The 23760-nt window shown below is 49.8% G+C and overlaps 1 protein-coding gene and 1 non-coding gene across 4 annotated transcripts in view; one reads left to right on the top strand and one right to left on the bottom strand.

Annotated features, from left to right (window-relative positions):
• Positions 1-23760, bottom strand: part of Slc37a1 (solute carrier family 37 member 1) — a 56061-nt gene that overhangs the window by 17863 nt on the left and 14438 nt on the right. For all 3 annotated transcript variants that reach the window (XM_028767924.1, XM_028767923.1, XM_028767925.1), the window contains 7 exons: positions 17969-18101; positions 17387-17465; positions 14353-14488; positions 12381-12457; positions 11302-11468; positions 7935-7972; positions 5295-5375 (listed from right to left, as the gene is read on the bottom strand). In XM_028767924.1, coding sequence (XP_028623757.1) covers positions 5295-5375; positions 7935-7972; positions 11302-11468; positions 12381-12457; positions 14353-14488; positions 17387-17465; positions 17969-18101 — 711 coding nt within the window. The remainder of the gene's footprint in view (positions 1-5294; positions 5376-7934; positions 7973-11301; positions 11469-12380; positions 12458-14352; positions 14489-17386; positions 17466-17968; positions 18102-23760) is intronic.
• Positions 14749-14867, top strand: LOC114621618. Its single transcript, XR_003711458.1, has one exon. It is a non-coding gene; the product is annotated as a 5S ribosomal RNA (ribosomal RNA).

Raw genomic sequence — 23760 nt, 5'->3', positions numbered from 1 at the left:
TGGGTTCTATAAGAAAGCAAGTTGAGTAAGCCAGAGGAAGCAAGCCAGTAAGCAACGCCCCTCTATGGCCTCTGTATCAGCTCCTGCCTCCAAATCCCTGCCCTGTGTGAGTTCTTGTCTTGACTTCCTTTGGTGATGAACAGCAGAAGTGTATGTGGAATTAACCCTTTCCTCTCCAGCTTGCTTCTTGGTCATGGTGTTTCATTACAGGAACAGAAACCCTAAAACAGACCAGTGACGACCCCCTCGCCCCCTCAGTCCTCAGCATCCACCTGGCTCATAAAATGCCACGTGCTCATAAAATTCTTTTGCTCAGAAATAGTGAAAGACAGAAAAAAAAAAATGAGCCTCACATTGCTATGGAGAAAGATGGGTTGGTTAATGCACAACTGTCTGGGGCTGGAGAGACGGCTCAGTGGTTAAGACCACTGACTGTTCTTCCAGAGGACCTGAGTTCAATTCCCAGCAACCACATGGTGGCTTGCAACCATCTAGGATGGGATCTGATGCCCTCTTCTGGCATGCAGAGGTATAAATGAATAGAGCACTCGTACGTACATAAAATAAATCTTAAAAAAAAAAAAAATTAATGGGATCTGGTGCCCTCTTCTGGCACCTGGGTGTACATGCAGATAGAGCAACTTTAAAAATTTAAAATAAATGTTAAAAAAAAAAAAAAATTACTATTTTTTTTTTTAAAGCACACCTGTATGGATATTGTATCTTGTACCCAAACATCTGGAAGATTCTAGTAACAGGAGAAGAGGCCTGTGCTAGGGAATCTCTTAGATATAATCAGGTTGAATTTTCATTATGGTCTAATCAGGTGTGTCTAGCCTGCTGCCCTGGGCTGACATGTGGCCGAAGATAATTCAGGAACACAGCCAACACCAAGTATAAATATACTTAAAACAGTAGGTGGTTTGTGTGTGTGTGTGTGTGTGTGTGTGTGTGTGGTTTTTGTTTGTTTGAACCCAATTACACCGTTCTCTGGCATGAACCTTGCAGATGACAGTATTATTGAACATGCCCCAAGGGACTGTTTACATATTCATCCACATCTGGAAAGAGGGAAGCTCCAGTCTAACCCAGCAATGTGAGGTAGAACGCTGTAATTTCACGGACTTGCTCGTGAGGAATTCTTCACAGGACTCTGGACCTTGCAAAGAGGTCACAGTGCACAAAGACTGCCAGAAGTAATATTATTTTTAAATTTTATAAGCCAGTTCTGAGATGTGTGCCTTCCGATACTGGGGGCATTCCCGAGGGACAGACTTTGTGCTTACTGGAGCACAGTAGAGAAATCCCAGCTCTGCATGGAGTTTTAAGTTAAAGCAAGGGTGATACAAGAAGGCTTTTCTTGAATGAACCGTGAATCCCGGGGGCTTAAACAGGAGTGCTGTAGGATCTAACAGCCATTGATGTGTTTTGTTTTACTGTAACCCATGTAGGGTGAATTCAAACCACAGTAGAGTTTTCTTTTTTTAAAAGATGATGGGGTTAGCCGGGCAGTGGTGGCGCACACCTTTAATCCCAGCACTTGGGAGGCAGAGGCAGGCGGATTTCTGAGTTCAAGTCCAGCCTGGACTACAGAGTGAGTTCCAGGACAGCCAAGGCTACACAGAGAAACCCTGTCTCGAAAAAACAAAGATGATGGGGTTGGAGAGACCGCTCAGCAGTTAAGAGCACTTGCAAAGGACCCAGGTTCAATTCCCAGCACTCACAGAATGCCTGTGACTTCAGGGCTAGGAATCCAGCGCCCCCTCCTGGCCTCTTTGGGAACTGCACACCCAGTTCACACCCAGATTAAATAAAAGGCACTCACATACATACATACATACATACATACATACATACATACATACATACATACATACATATAAAAGATGAAAGCCAGGGGACAGGTTTGACATGCAGACACTCAGCATTGTGTATGAGCTCAAGATGGCCACGTCACCCAGGCTGGGCTCAGTGGCCAGGACATTCTCACACTGAACCCCATACTTAAGAAGGAAGAGGGAAAACTCGGGTGTGAAGGAGGGACAGGTTCCACCCCTCACGGTCACAGGGGTACAAAGGGCTGCTGCTCACACTGTGAACTGGCAATGCTGTCGTGGATTAGTTAGGTGTCCAGCTTGGAAGGCATGCCACCATTTCTCCAACATACCCAACACTGACGTCTCTGAGAGCCTGGGACGCCATTTCTGGGATGACCAAGCTGTAGGAATCTCTGAACAGCTCCAGGCTTCAGGATAACCCCTGGGGACCAAGCTGAGACCTGCAGGACTTTACATGCCCTTTTAAACAGAAAGGGGCCTCCTGATCAGGGCATAAGATGTAGCAAGCCACAAGGCATACAAGTGCAAAGAGTCCACCTTGCCAAGGAAGGAGCAGTCTGGGACCTGGAGAGCTATAAGAACAACCAGAGAAAAACAGGGAGCTCTCCTGCAGGGACCGCCTGGGAGTGTGATGTGTGCTGAGGAGCCACCTGCTGGGATTGCTTAAAACTGCAGACTCAGACTGCTCTGGCTGCAGGCAGGAGTCTGTCTACCCAGGCCTCTGGGGAAGGTTTATTCCCTTTGTTGGTTGGAAAGTCAGGTAGTGGTAGGTCTTCCAAAGCAAGCAAAAGGAGATGCTATTTCCTTTTGAAGTAAACAAAGAGTAACTGAGCATCAAGACACAAATGAGGGTGGGGGGTGGGCAGGAGGAAGGGATTTTCTGTCTTAGACTCTATTTTTTTTTTTTTTACTTATTCACTTTACACTCCCCTCACTGCCTTGGTCACCCCCTCCCATTATCCTTCCCCCACTCTCTCTCCCCTTCTCCTCTGAGCAGGTGGGGGGTGGGTCTCCCTGGGTATCCACCCATCCTGGCACATGAAGTCTCTGTGAGGCTAGGCACATCCTCTCCCACCGAGGCTAGACAAGGCAGGCCAGCTAGAAGAACATATCCCACAGACAAGCAACAGCTTTTGAGACAGCCCCTTCTTCCAATCGTTCATGACCCACATGAAGACCAAGCTGCATATCTGTTACATATGTGTGGGGAGGCCTAGGTCCAGCCCATGCAATAAGCCGGTTTCGTCTGTGCTCCAGCCCAAGGGCTGCAGGATGAGTAAGGAGATCCTTCAGTCAGAGCCCTATTCTTCGCTTACGATGCCTAAGAGAAAAGGGTGCTCCTGCTACTGGCAAAAGAGTAGTTCGAGAACACAAGCACACACATATGCTTGTGTTCGAGAACACGAGCACACACGCGCACACACACACACACACAAAGGTGCAAAGGCTAGGACTCTTAACTAAAAAGCCTCACTCCATTCACGTGGATGCGCCTGTAGCCACACTGTGGGACGCCTGCCCCTGCTGAAGTCTGTGCTTCTTAGGCTCAAGAAAATGCTCCGAGCTTACCTGTCAGAGGCTCTTAGGGGTCTCAGCATTGTCTAAGACCGTATGGCCAGTCAGAGATGCCAAGGAAGAGGAGGGACAAGTGGCCATGGGGATGGGAATGAGGACCAGCTCAAGGCAACCATCACAAGCCCCCGGAGACCAAAGGGAGTTCCCCTACAGCCACATGTGACCTCTGCATTAGGCCTTGTGTCTGGCATGAGCAGCAGTAAGGAGCACGTGGGGTCAGACTGGAACACTCTGGGAAAGGGGACAACCAGGGGCTCCTGCTAAGCTCAGGGGATACTCTCCCACACACATATCCACACACATGGCAAGGGCAGAGGCAGGGGCCCGGTCATGACACCATGTGAGCAGGGCCTGTCCCTGACTGGTCAGTCCCTACTGCAGTCAGCTTCAGTAAGGCTACTGGGCTGCTGTGGACCTGGCTTCTTAGTGGCTGTGAACAGGTTTGCAGAGGGGAGAGAGCCGGAAGAGGCAAGCAATATGTGAAAGGCAGAGCGAGCCTTTTCAGGTTAATCGCTACATGGAACAAAATGTCATTCTTGGCGGTCACCACAGAGAAGCATCACAGAGGTGTGACCATTTAATCGAGATGTGGCTTTCAAAACTATAACTCGAGTGAGGCGAGATTCTTCCAGGCATGACCAACTTTTTGACATTGAAACACCACACTGCCATCTACAAAGTCCACGCTCAAAAACAAACAAACAAACCATGCATTGGGCTGTATTCATGGCTATCCTGGGATGCGGTACATGTAGCCTCTGGGGTACAGGGCGGACAGATCTGTAACCATCTTCTTCCTCGGCATCTCTGACTGGCCGGGGCTCAAACACTGATGAGACCCCCATATGAGCCTCAGAATGGTAGGCTCATTCGCCTGTTCCTTGCTCGCTAGATGGGAAACACAGACCTCAGCAAGAGCAGGCTTCCCACAGTGTGGCTACAGGCACATCCAAGTGACTAGCCACAGCCCCCTCCCCCACCCCCTTAAGGTATCAAGACCAGGATTGTATGGCGTATCATACATCTTTCTTCCCACACTCCAGACACCGCGAGTAAGTTTCTCTGGGCAACAAAGAAATGATAGCATGCTTAGCACACAGATCCTTCAGGCAACCCGACTTCAAGATGAAAGAAGACGGCTTTAACTTCAGTGACTAAGATGGAGTCTACAATGCTTCAGGGGGTTCGGCTCAGGAGCTCAGTGAATTGTCTGAGAAACTGAAGCGGAGAGAGTTTCATAAGGCAAGAGCAGGTAGAAGGGCCAGGCATGGAGAAGGTGTCTGGGCTCGTTCCAGAGATACAAATCAGGTACCTAACACATTGGTGCCTCAGTTTCCTCATCTAGAAAGTAGGAGGAATCTGAGAGATGACCTTTTGTGACATCTGCCACCTTTTCTTGGACCTGTGATATGAATTCTTGATATCACTTTGAACCCCCAGCCCACTGTGTGCTCCTCTTGCCCTGTGTACCCACACCTGCGACACGCACCTGCCATACAGCTGTGTGGCAGTGACACCTGCTGAGGCCAGCTGGAACAGCACCTGGGGTGCCAGGTGGCTGGGATCTCCGCTCACTTCTGAACAGTGCTTCTTGCTAGTGAGCAATTACTGGATGGATTGTAATTAATTAATTAATTATTAATTATTGGATAACTTTCAGAGTTGAGATTTGAAGACATAGGAGTTTAGCTGACTGTCCAGGTTAAGTCAACAAGGCTGACTCGAAATACCCTTTAGGAATACAAAGAGATTCAACAGTTTAAAGACCCTGGATGTCTGAGACATGACAGGCCCTGGGACAGCCAGTTGGCCCACGGGGCTTCGAGGCTGCTTCTGAATCTCTGAAGACATCCCAGCCGTTGGAAGCTCTGTGTTACTCACCAGAGGCCCGTTCTTTTCGCTGCGTGTCGTTTGCTTCAGTAGTCTAAATCTGTTTATGCCGTTCTCAGAGGCTCTGGGATGCTGGAAGAAAAGCATGTGATTAGAGTTCTGTAAGAATGCTTGTACTGGGGTTGGAGAGATGGCTCAGTGGTTAAGGGCACTGGCTGCTCTTCCAGAGGTCCTGAGTTCAATTCCCAGCAACAACCTAGTGGCTCACAACTCCAGTTCCAGGGGATCTGATGTACTCTTTGCCTCCATGAGTGCTCACGTACACACACACACACTCAACACACACACACACACACACACACACACACACACACACACGGTACATATACATCCATGAAGGCAAAGATTTACACACTAAAAACCAATACTTATTATTTTTGTGTATGTGAGTACACTATCACTGTCTTCAGACACACCAGAAGAGGGCATCGGATCCCATTACAGATGGTTATGAGCCACCATGTGGTTGCTGGGAATTGAACTCAGGACCTCTGGAAGAGCAGTCAGTGCTCTTAACCACTGAGCCATCTGTCCAGCTCACTAATACATTTTATTTTTAAATGAACACTTCTTTCATCACAGAAAAAATTCTCAGGGGGAAAAAATGTGGTGAACGACCAGAAATACGCTGCTGCTTCATGACTTTCTGGGAACACCCCCAGACACATTGAACTACTTCATTTAAAGCTGGCTATTCAGTGTCTCCAACACTGACCTCAATCTCAGAATGCTCCTCGCCGTTAGAGACAGCACTGTCACTGTGTGCTGTCTCCCACCCCCCTCTCCCCCCACTGATCTCCTTGTCCTCATGGATATTTCCCCTTCTGGATGCTTTGCACAGGGGCTGGGCTATAGCTCAGTACTCAAGCAGTCACACACACGGAACTGTATTGATGCTGTGGCTTTCTGTGAATCGCTTCTTTAGTTCAGCAAAACGGCTTCACCAGAGCTTAGTGTCTTCTATTACCTAATGCTACCGTGCCACAGAACGTATCATCGAATGCATCTCTTTATCAGCTGGCAGCCGTCTATTTTGTTCCATGTTTGGGATGCTGTAACCCTGTGGCTAACACGTGTTCCCAAGGTCTCGCGCGATCGTGACTCTCCGGGTGCGTTTCTGGGAGTGGGGCTGCGGGGTCAGATGTAACTGTACATTCCGCGTGGCTGCATCCCTTTCCATACGCCCCAGTGAGGTGGGACTTCTGATCCCCCCCAAACTCACACCAACCCTGACGGCAGCCACCCTGGGTGGGTGGGGTCTGACCAAGTCCCCGGATACCTGCTCACACCAAGTGCCAAGACATGTTCTTCCTGCCCACTTTACATCTTTTTAGAACAAACATCTGCTCTGGTCCTCTGACCCTGCGTGTCCTAGGCTGTCTCAGTAACGAGTTAGCATTCTAGACGCAGGTCTCTGCCCAGACACAATCTGTAAATATTTCACCCCCGTTCTGTGGGCCTGCCTCATTTCAGATGGTCCCATTTGAAACACTAAAGTCTTGAATTCTGATGAGGCCTAACGGACATGGTTTTCCCCTTCAGTTCTACTATGCCACGGCTGTGTGTCCCCACCACGACTTCATGTGTTGAAGCCAAACCCCACTGTGAGATATTAAGAGGGTGGAAATAGCTACTGTGTTGTTTATGGTTCCTGTCCGGCTTGCCATAGAGTCCTCGGGGCGCCTGAGCTCCGTGAGGCCCTGCTGACTCACTCAGAGATTAGAAAGGGAGAAAATAAAGAAGTGCTTTGGCCTTTCAGTCAAGATCATGTATAGAACCAGGCAGACTCAGGCCTACCTCACACACATGCCAGCAGGAGAAACAGGAACTTGTGCCTGGCCTGGTCCCCTGTATATCTGGAGCTGGCAATAAGAAGCCACTTCTAGAATTTGCTTCTGCAGAAATGGGCACAGCTGTCCAGAGGGACAGGTGCTCTTGTCTGCAAGTGAGTATCCAGGTTCTACTGTGTCTAGAGCTCACCCCCTACCCCCCTTGTGACTCACGGAGGCCTCAGATCACAATGGAAACATCACCAGCTCCGTGAGCTTCGCCTCTGAAATCCACACATTGCCATGGAAAAGGCCTTGAGAACACTTTCAAATACCAGCCACGGCCGGCTACTTTCCAGAATATAGTAGTCTTCTTTGCTTAGTTTTGTCTTTGGTTAATAAAGTATCAGAATGTTCCCCCACCACACACACACACACACACACACACACACACACACACACACACACACACACACACACACATACTCATCCATGAAGCCCATGGGCTGTTAAGCTTCAATAAGAGGCTCTGGTGCCCCCTGCTGTACAATTTGGGTACTGTCCCTAGAGCAAGAATCTGTTTGATCTATCACTTGAAAGGGCAAAGGATAAACAGGTAGAGGGGATTTTATGAGAGCCACTGAGGGATGCCAGGCCAGGCTGTGGTGTCATGTTTCAGGCAGCCTCGGCAGGTAGGGCTGAGGACTCAGGAGCTGGTCAGCAGGAAGGGCTCAGTGGGTGGTGATGGCTGAGACAGACCATTGTCATGTGTGAGACATGCCAGCCTTCCCTTACTGACAGTGTGGGTTGCAAAGAGGGGCAGGCTGTTCTGGAAGGTAACAGGAAACACAGGAGCTCTTACCGTGGGGAGGGTGGAGGAGCACTTGATGTCCTTCGGGTCTGAAAGAGCAAACAGGAGATGGGTAACTGAGTATTGCCGCCCACAGCCAATGAATGGGAACCAGAGTCCTCAGCAGCCCGCAGGGTGTCGCTGGCAACGGACCCGTTCTTCACCCTGTGTTCCTGCTAAGTAAGTTTTAGGGCCTCTTCAACAGAAGAAGGAACTGTGAGAGGGGGTGGGCGTGTCTCATTACTGTAGCTTTTATTGGCTGCATGTCCTTGAATGCATGTAATAAGGTCCATTTGAAGAGAACAAGACGCCAGCTGGTGCTCTTACTGACTAAACAGAAGCTTAAGGAAGAAAGACAGCCCAAGCCAAGGGGCCGGCGAGGGGAGGGCACAGCCCCCCCTCCTCTTCCATTCTTCCACTGACTGAGGATGGGCATGTGGCAGCCGGTGGGTATAAATACCGGTATGAACTTGATGACGGGATAAGTCAGCTTGAGTCAAGGACACGGTGGACCCTTGGAGTGGTTAGACAGACACAGAAATATGAGAAGGGCACCCAAGCACTGTCAGAACAGCGTTTGTAATGGACGATGGATTTCTTAGAAATAAAAGCGGGTGGAGATCAGACACCTTCCAGGAGGAAATGGAATGATGTCTGGGATCGCTGCAAGGAAGTGACATCATGAAAAGACCCTCCCTGTCTGTTCTGTCACTGATGCTTATCTGGTGACCTTCTGGGCCTTGGTTGGTTGTGCCTTTCCCCTAGCCTTGAGCAGGCCTGAAAGACCTTGTTTACCACAACAGACCAAGTGATAGGATCTAGGTGGGGTTGCCCACCTTGCCTGCACGGAACTTAGAAGAACTGCCCCTGGGTTTGCCTTGAGATATTTCCAGCTGTGACAAAGGATGGGTTCCCCCACCCATCTAAGGGTTTCGGTGGGGCTCCCCCTTTAAATTGAGAGCTGAACATTAAACTTCGAGCCTTGATCAGAGAACTTTGTCTTGGCTTTGTTTCCTCTCACCCTCCGTCCCTTTCTTCATTTCCAGCCCCCCTTTCAGGTGAACACAGTTAATCCGTGGCTGCGGGCTCAGCACCCCTAACAAACTGAAGCTTGTTTCTGAACCCTGTGAACTTTAGTGTATGTGGGAGAACAGCCCTGGGGCCTGGCACAGTATCAGGGAGGTAGGCAGCCTTCCACATGGGACAGTCCCTGCCTGCCACCCAGGAAAATGTCCCAGCTATGACAGATGAAGGAACAGGAGGAAAAGAGGGTCTTAACCCCAAGACGGGGAGGAGGGCCAAGCCCAGATCTTTATGTTAGAGATGGATGACCTCAGGCATGAGAGGGACAATACAGAGGTTTAGGGGAGCTGTCCTACCCAGCAAGGTCCAGAGTGAAGGAGCGCACAGCTGAGCACCAGTCCCTGGAGACAGCCTTGGAGAGTTCATGGAAGAAGAAGGAGCCACTAGGGCACCATGACCAGGTCTGTGGCCTGGGACACATATGGGGGACAAGCCACATACTTCAGGGAGGTGCCCAAGAGAGGCAGAAGAAGGAACAGGGCTGAGAGGTGGCAAAGCGGCTGCTGTGAATGGGGCTGGGGGCATCCCCTACATCAGGAGAGCAAAGTGTGGGAGGAGGAGGAAGACAGCACGGAAGTGATCGAACAGTAAGCTTTAAATAGATGGTCCTCCCCCCACGCTTGGCAGCGACACACCAAAGGCTTATATATCTAGTAAGAAAACCCAGGAACTGGGAAGGAGGTGTGAGCACAGTACAGAAATCAATTCTGAGACCAGGCTTGGGTCCCGGTTTGGTCTCTCTGCCTTGACACTAGGACCCCACCATCACCAGCAACTACCTTCCTGAATAAAGCCAAGAAGGACCGGGTAGGTGGGAGGCACAGGTCAGTTCAGAGGAATGATCCTGACCATGTCGGCTCTGGGAAGACTTCCCAAAGAAACGAGCAACACCAACACCAAGTCTGTGGTTTCTAGATCTAAGTCAGCTGGCTGGGAGGCTATGTGGGTCTAAGGAGGGGAAACTGTCTGCTCTGGGACAGATGAGGATGAACAGCACAAAGGGTGGGGTTGAGGTTCACAGGAAGGAGGTATCGGGTCGACACTGAAAAGTCGAGAACACGCTCCCTGGGGACTCTAGAAATGGGACAGGGTGGACACAGGGCCTGGAGCCTTAGTGAGGAGGCCCTGTAGTTGTCTAGGTGTGTGGCATCAGATCAATACCCGGGGGAGAGGAAGGAACAAGGCCCGGGAAGACAGCTGGCACAATGGCCTTTCCAAGAACTCCAGTGACATACCGGTTAGTTAATTGGTACCTGAGTACAGAAGCCACAAGGCCCTGCCTGTCCCACGGTACACGCGCCAGCCGGCACGTCAGCCGGCATGCCATTTCCTGGGTCTCAGGAGGACACTGTGAAATGGGGTTAAGCTGTGGTCCACATCACTCACAGACTGCCCTAGGTCTAGGTCTGAATGTTCATTTTTATTTTCACTATCTAGAGAGCTGGCTGAGAGAGTCACATCCTCTTAGCTTGGCAAGGTGTTGGTCACTGAAAAACTAACAGGTTGGCTTCAGCAGCGGGCAAAAAAGGGAAGCGAGGGACTGAGCTCACTAAAACACGTTCTTTTCTTGGGTGAAGCAGTGGCAGCTCTGGATAGCGTGGAAGCTGAGGGTTTGTGGCAAGGACAGTGTGTACAGGGAAAGGAGTTGTGGATAGAGGCCAGGGCTACTCTGACATACAGGAGCCCTGTGCTTTCATCTTGCTTCAAGGGAAAAAAAAAAAAAAAAGAACTGAATGGCCAGCCTCGCTTATGAGACCAGGATGAAGGTCTTAAGGGTCTGGCTCTTCAATCTCAGCATGGCTGCCCAAACCTTTCACTTATAGGTCTTCAGCTTAAAAAAATCACTTTCAAAATTTCTTAAGTTGGAAGTCTGGGATTGACCGGAATAGAACACGGACTTTACTTTCCTGTGGACGCTTTGCCTAATAAGAGATGTGGCTTTAAGCCACGCCACGGTTTTATGACACTGCCTGAGACACGGCTCATTGCTAAGTACACAAGCTGGCAAAGTCCACGTCGGCGTGTGGAGGTGGCGGGGGGTGAGCAGGTGCAGGCACACAGGGTTGGGCCTGTGCCCTCAGGTGGATGATGGATGAGGAAGGTCTGAGAGTCTTGGATGATGCAGATGCAGGAAACTGGGAAAGAGCAGAACGGGCTGCTGGGGAACCCTGTACAGGGTCTGGCTAAGGGGATAGCCAGGGTGAATACAGGCACGGACCTACAGCACAGGCTGTGATTAACCAACTCGTCGTGAAGACTAAAGCCCAGGTGGCCATGTCTAGGGATGTATACTTACGTTCGATGAGGAAGAGAAAGCACACTATCCCCATGGCTGCCACGATGGCCCCGGGCACGATAAATGACAGGCCCCAGCACGTAGACACCCAGTAACCGGCAATCAAGGACCCCAGAATGTTGCCCACGGAGGTGTGGGAGTTCCAAATCCCCATGATCAGGCCACGCCTACAACACAGCATGATGGGACAGTGAGCGGTGCGGTAGGTAGCGCCAAAATGAGATTGGCTTGCAGGGCAAGAGTGAGGCCACACGACAGTGGGGGAGGCGGGGTGCGGGGGTTGAGGGCCATAGAGGAATCAGCGTGACCCCGAGGAACCAGCGTGACCCCAGGATCAAGATTGTGGATGCTGCGTGTTGAACCGCGCCTCGGGCTGCATCAGTACACGGTTCGCCGCTACTCAGAGGATGCAAAGAGGCACGAGGGCATTTCCTACAATTCTTGGAAGGCAGAGGATTTCAATTCGTGCCTCCACAAACATGGAAGTCGGCTGACTATCTCGGCGACAGAAGCTCACACCGGCGCCCCGTGCCAAATGACTAAAAACGAGCTTTCTAAATCGGGCTTCTGAGTCCATCTCCCATTTTAGCCTCTCCATCTCGGGTGGCGTCTCTATGGTTACTTAACCCCAGCTAAGCTAGGCAGGGACTACAAATGACTGCACTACTGTAGTCAGGTCACCAGAGCTGGCTCAGACCTGCTAATTATGGACCGGGTGGGTGACCTCTGCCAGAATGTCTCAAACTCCAGACTTTCTATGTCCCACAAGCGTGAGGGAAACTGAGGCCATACAGCTCTCAAGTGTGGAGTCCCGGGTCACGCTACCTGCCTAAGTGGCCAAAGGGGGAGGACTGGGTTCTGTAGGGACAGAGGCTGTAGCCCCGAGGCAACTATAGAGCTTCCATCTTGGAGGTTTCTGTACATTGCTTCCAAGAAGAGCCTCATTAAAGTTCCTGAAATAGGCTGAAAAAAAAAATTGAAAATAATGTGGTCTAGTTTACATCTGAATCTGGGTGGTGGGGAGGGGCGACAGCACGGGTCGGGGGAGAATTGTTGGAAATGCGCCGTATTTTCCTCACCTTCCTTTTCCAAACCAGTTGCTGAGGCAGGTGACAACGCTGGGCCAGCCTGTGGTCTGCACCAGTCCGTTAATGATCTGTACGGAGAAAAAGAGACTCACCGAGGGCAGAGGCTAGACCCGCCCCATCCTCCCTGTGCTGGGGCTCGCACTTTTATCTCACCACCAGTGGTGAGATGTGAGGTTTATATTTACAGATAGCTTAAGCTACGAAATGTAAAATATATATGTAGTTCACATACATAAGACGTATAGAAACAGGGATATATTATAAAGTATATATAAGCCAGGCATAGTGATACACGGGTGTCATCTTAGCTGCTGGGGAGGCTGAGGCAGAGAGGGACTGTTTGTGGAGTGGACTTTGACATCTGCCTGGGTAATCCAAGTAGATTCGGTTAACACACACACACACACACACACACTCACACACAAGTACACAGTCACGCACATAGACCCATGTAAAAAAGCCAACTCAAAGCATTACATGGTGGGTCGTACCTATAACCCCAATACTCAGAAAGAATGCTGTGAGTTTGAGGCCAGCCTAGGCTACATATGAGACTTTGCCTAAAATAAAATTAAAAATAAAGCCAACCCAGCCAGGACCTGCGGCCAGGAACATTCTGCTGACAGGTTGGGCTCAAACATTCTAGAGTCCTTAGAATCTAAACATTCTATAAAGACAAGAACTTTTCTCTTTATAGACTGATTTATAAATTGCTACAAATTCAGCCTGGAAATCAAACGTGTTCCTCTGACTGCCCCTGAAGAATATTCCTTCTCAGAAGCCAATACAGCCTTGACCCAGCCCTGGCATGCATACCTGCCATCTCTAAGATGTTTGTTGGAGAGCGGGTGTTGAGCCTACATTTAACAGAGGGACCAGTACCAGGAGGCTCACTTCTGGTGTCACTAGAACTGAGGCCATAGCAAAAAGCCCAGCCCAGTGCCCTGCTGTCTCACTGGAGAAATGGGTCCTCTGGGAAGCATGCACCTACTGCCGTTTCCAGATCGGCACCTCGGCCTTTACTAGAGGAACATGTTGGGACTTGGGGAATCTGCTTTCTTTCGCTTCTAACTTTGAATGCTATTATAGTCTGAGGCTTGACATCCAGGGAGTCAAGGCAGAAGGACCTAGTGCAATGTTGGGCCTATAATGGCTGCACCCATACCGGATGGTCAGTGGTTTCTAAACAGCATTAACAACTGAAGACACAGCATTCACACTGCACTAGACACTATAAACAATCTAGAGGTGACTGAATGGAGACAGGAAGGTGCTCCCTGGATGCATGTGAGCCCTATGCCACGAATGCAAGGGATCTGAGTGGCAGAGGACACTGGGAACCAGAGGTAACTGACAAAATGCTTATAATAAAGTGGCTGGGCTTTATCAAGCTCAACGGCACAGTCGTGAAAACCAAACTCAAACAAGGGTCCCTTTGGTTTCCTATCACACCTCCCCGCCCTTGGCCCGATGGAGCAGTTGGCCAGTCCCGTTTCTCTTATGGGTCAATATTTACCCACGGAATTGCTGGAGAGGGCAGAAGCTAAAAGGTGCCACACATGCTGGGCCCTCAAGGAGGGCAAGGCTGGGCTTCTGGTCCCACCCCTATACCTTCAGGACCTCTCCTTTCTCCCCAGGCCCTGTAGTGAAGGCTTCATACCCCTACTCTACCGACATCAGCTCCAAGCCAACCCTTCCTTCTCCTCTGGCCACCCCCGTGGCCGCTTGAGTGTGATCATCAGCGCTTCACACTCATTGTCCTGCCAGGCTGACAGCTCCTAAAATAGAAAGTGAGCGTCCAGGTGCTAGAATACAAGGGAGGAGGGCCTTCTCACACCAGCTGCTGGAGCCTTGACCTTGGAGGGATGCTGTTCTGTCCCTCACTAGCATCTGCCATCTATTCTTTTAGCAGAGGTGGGCTTTGTTTGGGACCTAAACTTGCCATCCTGGATCAGGCCCTTACCTGGGTCACCACGTAGAATCCCAGGCTGTGGATGTTGTAGAAATAGCCCAAGCCGAACAGGGCTGTGAAGGCGCCGCTGGCCAGCATCCCGAACGTCAGGTAATACCTAATCGGCAGGCGTTCTCCTATAATGCCACTGAGGCATATAGGAAAGAGAAAGGCATGAGGAAACAACACAGCACACTGCTAACAGCGAAGGCCACCCCTCCTGGATGTCCCCTGTCATCTGTTCTCCGGGCTTCCAGACCACCGAGCCCTACCATTTGGAAACTGGACAGGAATATCACCCTGTGGATCTCACATACTACCAAGGGACCCCTTAGCCTCATTTCTCACTAAAAAACAAAACAAAAAATCTCTTATTTACTTCTCATATGTAAAAAAAAAAAAAAAAAAGTCTACGGCCATACCACCCTGAATGTGCCCGATCTCGTCTGATCTCGGAAGCTAAGCAGGGTTGGGCCTGGTTAGTACTTGGATGGGAGACCGCCTGGGAATACCAGGTGCTGTAAAGCCGGGCAATGGTGGCGCACTTAATCCCAGCACTTGGGAGGCAGAGGCAAGTGGATTTCTGAGTTCGAGGCCAGCCTGGTCTACAGAGTGAGTTCCAGGACAGCCAGGGCTATACAGAGAAACCCTGTCTCAAAAAACCAAACCAAACCAAACCAAACCAAACCAACAAACAAAAAAACCCAACCCTACTAACTGTCCAACAATCAGGTTCACACTGCGATTCACACCAATACCGCCTATCAAAGCAGGACTTGCCCTGCATGTTAAGCCTCCTTTTATACAACACAGTGTCAGTGTACATAGCTGTTTAAAAATGTCAGCAGGAAGCTGCAAATGATAACTTGGAAAGGGGGCGACTGTGAACCCGAGCAAGCCGCCCATCCACCGAGCGGTAATCAAGAAACCTGCATGATCACACCGGTTGGGTGGATCAGCAAAGACAACACTTCCGTGCGGGGAGCCAACCACTTCCTGCCATAACCACGGCTGCCGGGCTGAAAGGGGGCGGAGCCTGAGCCCTCCGACAGCAGTGAGATTCAGTGTTAGGTCGGTTGTCAAACTGTAGTAGTGTCGACGAGCATGACAAGGCACCAGCTTCATAACGGGGCAGATATGAAACAGGTTGCTATCCATCACCACCACACCACAGTCTACCGCTTTACACGTCACCACGGAGACACACAGATCTCAGCGGGTACTAGAGACTCGGGATGAGAGCCCTGTGTTCTCTCCAAACTCCACGGGAGCTGGGGAGTCGGAGACGGCTCATTGGTTAAGAGTGCTTGTGTTCTTCTGGAGGATGTGAGATTTGGTTTCCAGTACCTGTGTCAGGAGGCTCACAACTGCCTGTAACTCCAGCTCCAGGGACTGGATGCCCCCTACTGGCCACCGTGGATCCCTGTGCGTACACACACACACACACACACACACACACACACACACACACACGCACGCTCCCCGGCCACCCCCCAAATAAATAAGTCTTTAGAAAATCCACAAGCCCCATTTATTTCCACATACCCACTCCAGGAATCCAACAAGCAGAGTCTGTGGGCAGACACCTGCCTGCCTGTCTGCCTACCTGTCTGCCTGGGAGCGGCACCCTTGAGTTAAGTGACACTGTTCCGGCCCAAGTCATCTCTAGAACCTGCTAGCCAGCAAGCTTTCCCTTGTGCGCTCACCAAACTGGAAAAGATCTACCTAGAGCCACGCAAATGACCCGTGAACACTATTTCACGAGTGTTGACCAACGACAACACGATATTGTGTTCAGCTGAGCAGAACCTGATCGCAGAGATAACAGAGCAGTCCAGAGTTGAGGTGTATCCACTCAACTGTGCTCACTTCAGAGATCAGGAGACACGTCAGGGGCTGCTAACCTGCCTAGGCACAGGACAAGGCACCGAGTCATAGGGGCTCCCAAGAACGGGTGCCATTGGCTACCACTGGGAGGTGTCCCGTACCATGGCCACCTGTCGCCAGCCCTCATCTCCTTTTTTTGTGAGATTTAAGGAACAATTCCGACACCAGCCTGCATCATATCTGATTCACACAGGACTCACACCTATGCCACACCTGCTGATCCTGTCAGGCAAGACCTGGGTGCACCCGCCTCCCACGTGTCTCCAGAGTCACGTAATACCTACTGTCAAGACCTTGGTGGTAACCTCACAAGGGTCTGAGGGCCTGTCCTGCCTTTTTGGCACAGCACAAGGCCCTTCAGTGACGAGGCAGGTGTTCTCGCTTCCCTTTTGAGACTTTTCTATGGACGCCATGCCCAACAGAATCCCACTTGGATAAACTCCCTGGTGAGCTGCAGGGGAAGCCACCTTTGCCCATAAAGATGAGATGAGAAGCCTGCTTTATTTACTGAGCTAGGTTTCTTGGGCCGGATATCTCAGCTGGCAGGAAGGTGGAGACCAGGCCCTACACCTTATTTCTCTTCGGCCTCATACACTGGAGACTTGTGAACCCAGTGTACCTCATCCGCTAGCATTTAAACAACCTCTCCTACCCTACTCTCTCATCCACACAAGCTCTGAGCTCCGTGTGGCATTTGTATCTGACAAAGCGGTCTATATCTACCACTGGCAGGAAACACTCGTCCATATGTCACCACCACAGGGCCCCTGACTCCACGTGTTGGGAGGCTCTGAGAGAAACAGTTAAACACTTACAAGGATACCCCGAGACTCCCAGGCTCCCAAGATCAGTGTCTAAACAAAATCTCTTGGGATGAACGTTGTTGGTCTCTACAATGCTTTCCCTTATTTTTTCCCCAGTACTGGGGCTTGAACCCAGGGTCTCTCATATGCTGTGTATGCTAGGTGATCACCCTACCCCTGAGCGATCTCTCTAACCCTTCCACAGTGTCATTTCAAAACATGGCGGGGCTGATAACATCAACAAGGTTTTAATCAACCACTCATTGGCCTCCTAGGTCCATCTGATGACAAAAGGGAACCTTTCTGTACTGAAGGGCTCACAAGACTGAGAAGGGTCTGAGTGTGAGTGCCCCTACCTGAGGTACATCCCGATGGCATAGGCGCACAGGAAGGCATAATCCAGGGCTCCAAGCAGCTGCTGGTAGTTGCTCTTATCTGTGTAGGTTTAAGAACCAACAGAAAGGCTCAGAATTATCTGGTATGTTCTAGAACTGAGCTATAAAATATAAAACTTTATTCTGTAAGTCCCTTCTCAAGGGAGGTGCTCTAATTCAAAACAAAACAAAAAAACATTGCAGCCTGGGTCCTGGCCAGCTTCTTGTGAAAGAAAATAAAGTCACCTATTTTTCAAGTTGTCCTTGAATGTGTCCTTCAGATTGGAGGCAAACCACACTGACCGTGGTGGGTTTGACTTTCTGTGTGACAGCACACACTGTAGGCTCTCTTCTAGAGACTTCCCCTGCACAGACATACTTCATTTAGCGGGTGGCCCTTTAGCATGTGGGCATGGTTGCAGAGTAATGTTTGTTAGGGGACAGTCACTGAGACACATTCACAGCCGAGGATGGCATCCTTGTCCTGAGACTAGTCAGGCTGAAGAAACTCCAGTAGATAGCTGCCAAGATCCCAGGGTGACAGAGGGTTTGACCCAAACTCACCAAAGGGGGCCCAGCCACAGTCGGTCTCATTGTTCAGGAGCCAGTGGGTGGGGACACGCTTGGTACTGCTGCTCGGGCCACTGATTCTAGACTCAGTCTCATCCCCAGAAGCACACTGCTTATGGAGCTCGCCCTATGACAGACAGAGATGGGGAGGGAGGAACAGAAAAAGTATTTACTTGGGATGTCTCACCCAGGACAGCCTGAGTGGCCTCCCTTCCTCATCGAGCAATGGCTCTTTGAGCAGAAGGAGGCCTCTGGCAGGCGTCTGGGGTCCACAGGAGTTCCTGCTGTCGACAGGAGGCTCCAGCCTCATTTTGTAATAACTCCAGCTCATGCTCACAAGCAGTCAACCCTAGTGCCAGCAGGCCTCTGAAGGCCTACCATGGAGATAGCATCAGGCAAGAGAGCACCAAGCTGAGGACCAACTGTCAGTCATTCCTGACAGGGCTGACCCCGGGGGGTGGGGGGGGGTGTGAAGAACAGGGTTAACTGCTAGATTCTACAGAGGAATAGAAGAAGGAGAGTCTCAAAAACGTAGAGCCAAAGGAACTCAGGCTGTCTGATTTCATTTCTGCCAGTTCAAGTACAGACAAGATATCCCAGTGGAAGGATAAATCTTATTGCTACTTAGAAGGGGGGGTGGTAGGATCTGGCACAGGGGGCTGGAAAAGCCTTAACCTACATTCTGAGTACACACATGTATGTATGTATGTATGTATGTATGTATGTATGTATGTATGTATGTATCTATCTATCCATCCATCCATCCATCCATCCACACACCCCAGCAAGGCAGATGGCTACCAGCCCACCTTACCAGGACCAGCAAGTCATATTAGGGTAGAGGTGCCTGACTGGTGGTGGGGACAGGGAGGGAATGGCACAGCTGAGGAGCATGAGGACTGACAAGTCACAAGTATCCTGCCTCCATCTCCCCATCTGCACACGAGGCTGCCGCTCACTTATAGAACAGAGATTGTGATACCAGGGTTTCTACACAGTGTGGGGGATGGGGCCACCTGAAGAAGGAAGCCACGTTTCCAGCGGAAGTGGCCATGATTATCTCCTGGGGAAACTGAGGGGCAGGGAACTCACTGTCACATCTGTGTCCCCCTACCACTAGATTTAACAAAGGTCCTGGATCACACGAAGCTCAGATGGAGCAGACCCATCAGGTATGGGTGAAAAGTGGCAAGGGAGAACTTCTGGTCAGGGAGATGCGCCTCTGGAGACAAGAAATCCTTCCAGTGTCCAGGAGCTGGATCCTGAGTCACGGGGCCTGGAGGCTGGTACAGAAATCTGACCTTGCTATATAGCACGGGGCAAGGAGCTACCTAGCCACCAAGCAGGTGTCTCCACTGGGACAGAATAGCTAGTATGGAGCCTTGTCATCTGAAAGGCTGCTTTGGTCATCCTGGCTGGACACCAGATTTCTGGACACAAGTTATTGAGCCCCAGCACGGCACGTGGACGTAGCTTCTTTACATTGGCTCTGTGTGTATCCCTGTGCTATGCTGACTTACATGTCACCCCAAAAGCTCACCAGCCTATAAACTGAAGTGATTGTCTCCCCACAAGCTTCTACTGGTAATATCCATGGGCCATAGAGGCTCTGGTGTCTTTGTCATGCTGAATAGAACACGGTCACTTGGCCTTTCCCCCACTCAGGTCGATACCCCTGCCAGGGCCACTAAATTGTGACTCTGTGTGTGTGTGTATCCCATTTCTATCTCTGAGACCTTACCTTAATAGGAGAGAGTTTCTGCCTTCCTTACACTGTCCTTTCTCAAGGTCGCTACACCCAAGGAGGCTTCTCTCTTGCAGCTCACTGAGGACAGCCACAGGCCAGGAGGGACTTGTGTACTGGATTAAGCAAGTTTCTAATCTTAGCCTTGCATGGAAATGAGGGATATGGATTCTATAGGCTGTGCTTAGAATAGAATTCCCAAATCATCTCCAGTGGCTTAGCCAGTCTGGGGCACATCACCCATGGAAATCAGAACATATTAGAGATGATCCCAAATCTTCCATAAGTCTTGGGAAAGGTTTTCAGGTCCTGCCCATGGTGAGCAGCATGGAACACCCTGGTTAGCTAGGGTCACATGTGCCCTTCCTCCAGCCTTGAGCAGGCCTGAGACCTTGTTTACCATAAGAGACCAGATAATAGGACCTAGGTGGAATAGCTGCACGTAGATCCTGCTACAGGAACTTGAAAGAAGAACTGCCCCTGGGCTTGCCTTGAGACATCTCCGCCGTGACCCGTGACCAAGAACGGATTATCCCACCCATTTCGCCTGGCTGAAACTAGGAAGGGTTCGGGCGGGGTCTTCCCCTTTAAATTGAAAGCTTAACATTAAACCATTGAGCCTTGATCAGAGAACTTTGTCTTGGCTTCATCTTTTCTCGCTCTCCGTCCCCCTTTCGTTCCCAGCCCTCTTTCCAGGTGAACCTGTTCGACTCGTGGCCGCAGGCGGCTACAGTCACAGGCTCTTGGTTATAGACAGGCGTAGGCTAGGACCGTGGACTACCGTGGCTGCTTGTAACTGATTGGCCTCAGTCACACCCCCTGGCCATCAGCTCTGAAGCCAGCATGACAAAGAATGAAGTCACAGGGTGGCTGAAGGATGGAGTTCACATGGAGAACACCACCCAAGTCCTTGCCCTCCAACGGGGCCAGGGCCTGGAGGTTGACTCCACTGTGCTTGGGCAAAGCGCCTACAATTAACTCTGGTCTTGATGGACATCATGTTTCCACTCCCCTCCCCAGCCTTTCATGTCGGAAATATCATCTTTGCCTTTTTTCTAGCCCTGCCGGGAGGCTGCCTCCCAAAGATAAAGAACTCTGAGGATATTAAAGTAAACACATTAGTTCTCAACAACATCGCTCTGTTTTAATATTTCAATGATGTTTGTTCTGAAAACCTGGCGTTGGTAGGAGAACAAACTCTCACACTGGACTGCAGGGAGACACTCTAGGCTCCCACAGACTGATTGCCAAGGAAACATTTGGGGGAGGGGGCGTGGCCCAATGAGAAACATAGCTTACATCCAGGCAGCATCCTTTGCGGAAAAATTTACAGGATTATCTTTCAAGGAGCTACACCGAAAATCGATCAGCCTGCTACAGCAGTTGGTTAATGAAAACTGATCAGGGAGATTGGCCTTGTGAGTTAAAAGGTGTTTGCTTTGTGAGCCCGGAAGACTGCAGTTAGATCTCTGGTACCCATCCTGGGGTGGGGGTGGGGGATAACTGGGTGTGGCAGTGGATGCTTTTAATCCTATCAATGGGAAGGTGGAGACAGGCAGATCTCTAAGCATAGCTGGCTAGCCAGGTTAGCTTACTTGGCAGGCTCTAGGCCAGAGACTCCAAAACAAAACAAAACAAAACAAAACAAGGTGGAATCCAACCGAAGAATGATTCCTAAAGTTGATGTCTGGCTTCTACATGCATGTACATACATGCACACCTGCATACACATAAGCATGTGTGCACACACGTGTGTGCACACACATACTCTTTCTCACAGACACAAAAGACCTGATCAGTCTAAAGAGTGTCAGGGCTAGTGAAATGGCTCAGCAAGTATGGGAGCTTGCTGCCAAGCCTGAGGACCTGAGTTCAATCCCCTGGACAGGTACAAGGAAAGACCTAACTCCCACAGGACATCATTTGACTTCCTAATCCACCCTCCCCTCATATACATACATACGTACATACATACATACACATACACACACATACACACACATACATACATAAATGTATGTTTAAAAGTTTAAAAAAAATAGTGGATCCTATCTTTGGCGACCTACATTATTATTCAAAAATGCCATAATTTTCTCAAACTTTCACCAATTGAATACGCTCACACACTTTGTTTTCCCTCTGGGTCAGTATAAACGATGCTGCAATAAAGACATTTATACTAGCTGGGTGTGGTGGGACATGCTGTACTCAGAAGTCTGAGGCAGGATCGCTGCAAGTTCTCAAGGCCAGCCTGGGTTTTTACAGTAAAACCCTATCAAAACAACAACAGAAGATGTTTCTGTGTTAATTATGGATGCTTGTTTTGATAGCTGTGACCAAATGCCTGAGAAAAATAACTTATAAAGGGGTGAACTTTTGGCTCTTGGTTTCCTAGGACAGTGGGCTGTCCTCGGTCTCACAATTCTGAGCTGAGGTAAGGCGGGGCAACGTGGTGGGAGGCGCCTAGGCAGGATATGCCCTTCTAAGACCCACCTCCAAGTGATCCATTTCCTCTGCCTAGAGGGACCTTCTGCCGAGTCCCTACTGTCTATTCAAACCTGAATCCAGTAGTGTTTAATCTACTGACAAGTCAGAGCCTGTGTGATCTGCTGAGATCCTCTTACTTCCTGTGCATCGCTCAGCCATCAATGTGGGATGGGCATTGATAAGATTGCCCATCCCAGACAGCAGTAGCGGAGTTAAAAACCGAGCTGTTCTCTCCTCTGTTCTAAGCATTTTGCCTGTTCCTGTGCGCAACAGTCTAACACTTTGATTATGGTACTTAAATATGCATTAATATTTTTATAATTTATTTTGTTTATTAAAAAGAACACTTTAAGCCAGGCAGCGGTGGCGCACGCCTTTAATCCCAGCACTTGGGAGGCAGAGGCAGGCAGATTTCTGAGTTCGAGGCCAGCCTGGTCTACAGAGTGAGTTCCAGGACAGCCCAGGCTACACAGAGAAACCCTGTCTCAAAAAAAAAAAAAAAAACAAACACTTTACCTGGCGGTTCTTTTTCTTTCTTTCTAAACTCGTTCTTTTCTTTTTTTCTTTTTTTTTTTTCCTTTTTGGTTTTGGTTGTTGAAATAGACTCTCTCTATGTAGCCCTGGTTGTCCTGGAACTCCCTATGTAGGTAGACCAGGCTGGCCTTGAACTCTCAGAGATTTTTCTGCCTCTGCCTCCAGGGTGCTGGGATTACAGGAGTGCTCTACCACACCGGTCTTTTGGCAATTAATTCCTAAGGGGCATCTTTTCATATAAACTTTAGGATTCTTTCATTTGATTAAAAAAAAAAACTGGCTGGGTGTGACGACATAGACATGCCTTTGATCCCAGCACTCAAGAGGCAGAGGCAGGCGGATCTCTGTGAATGTGAAATCAGCGTGCTCTAGGGGCACACAGTAAGTCCTTGTCTAAAGTGGAAATCTCTGCTGAGGTTTTCCTATGACCTCAGGAAGCACTGGAACTTTTCAGAAAATAGCTTTTCTTGACAGTTCTGGCCTTTGTAACTTTTGTTTTCTGTTTGCCCTGGTGGGTTTTTTTTGTTTTTTTGTTTTTTTGTTTTACTGTTTTTAATTCTGTGTGCAAAGAAAGCTGTCAACGATTATCCTCAAGCTAGCCTCCTCTCCTCCCCCACCCTCTCTTTCTCTCTGTCCCTCCCTCCCTCTCTTTCTCTCCAGGGACAATGCAATATCATTTCTGAGAAACTATTTACAGATTCTGCTCTGGCCCAGCTTGGAGGAGAATCCCCCAAAGTTCCCCTCCATTGGGACATAGATAGACCCCATCTGTCTACGAGCCAGGGAAGACATCTGCGTTAAATAAAGATATCTGGCTGCAGGCGGAGGATCATGAGAGGGGACAACACTGTCCTCCCAGCCCTGGGTTTATCAGAGTGTTTTTTAAAGGTAGTGGGTTTTTTTTTTTCTTTCAATCAGAGAAAAATAAAAGCAATCAGTGACGGTTGAGATGGAGTGTCACCCTGATTGACCCGGCATCACTTCAAAAATGAGTCATGGCCACTGGGCAAATCACTGCCCA

Source organism: Grammomys surdaster, unplaced genomic scaffold (assembly GCF_004785775.1).
Source record: "Grammomys surdaster isolate TR1022 unplaced genomic scaffold, NIH_TR_1.0 183, whole genome shotgun sequence".
NCBI lineage: Eukaryota > Metazoa > Chordata > Mammalia > Rodentia > Muridae > Grammomys > Grammomys surdaster.
This window is presented reverse-complemented; position numbering and strand designations above follow the sequence as displayed.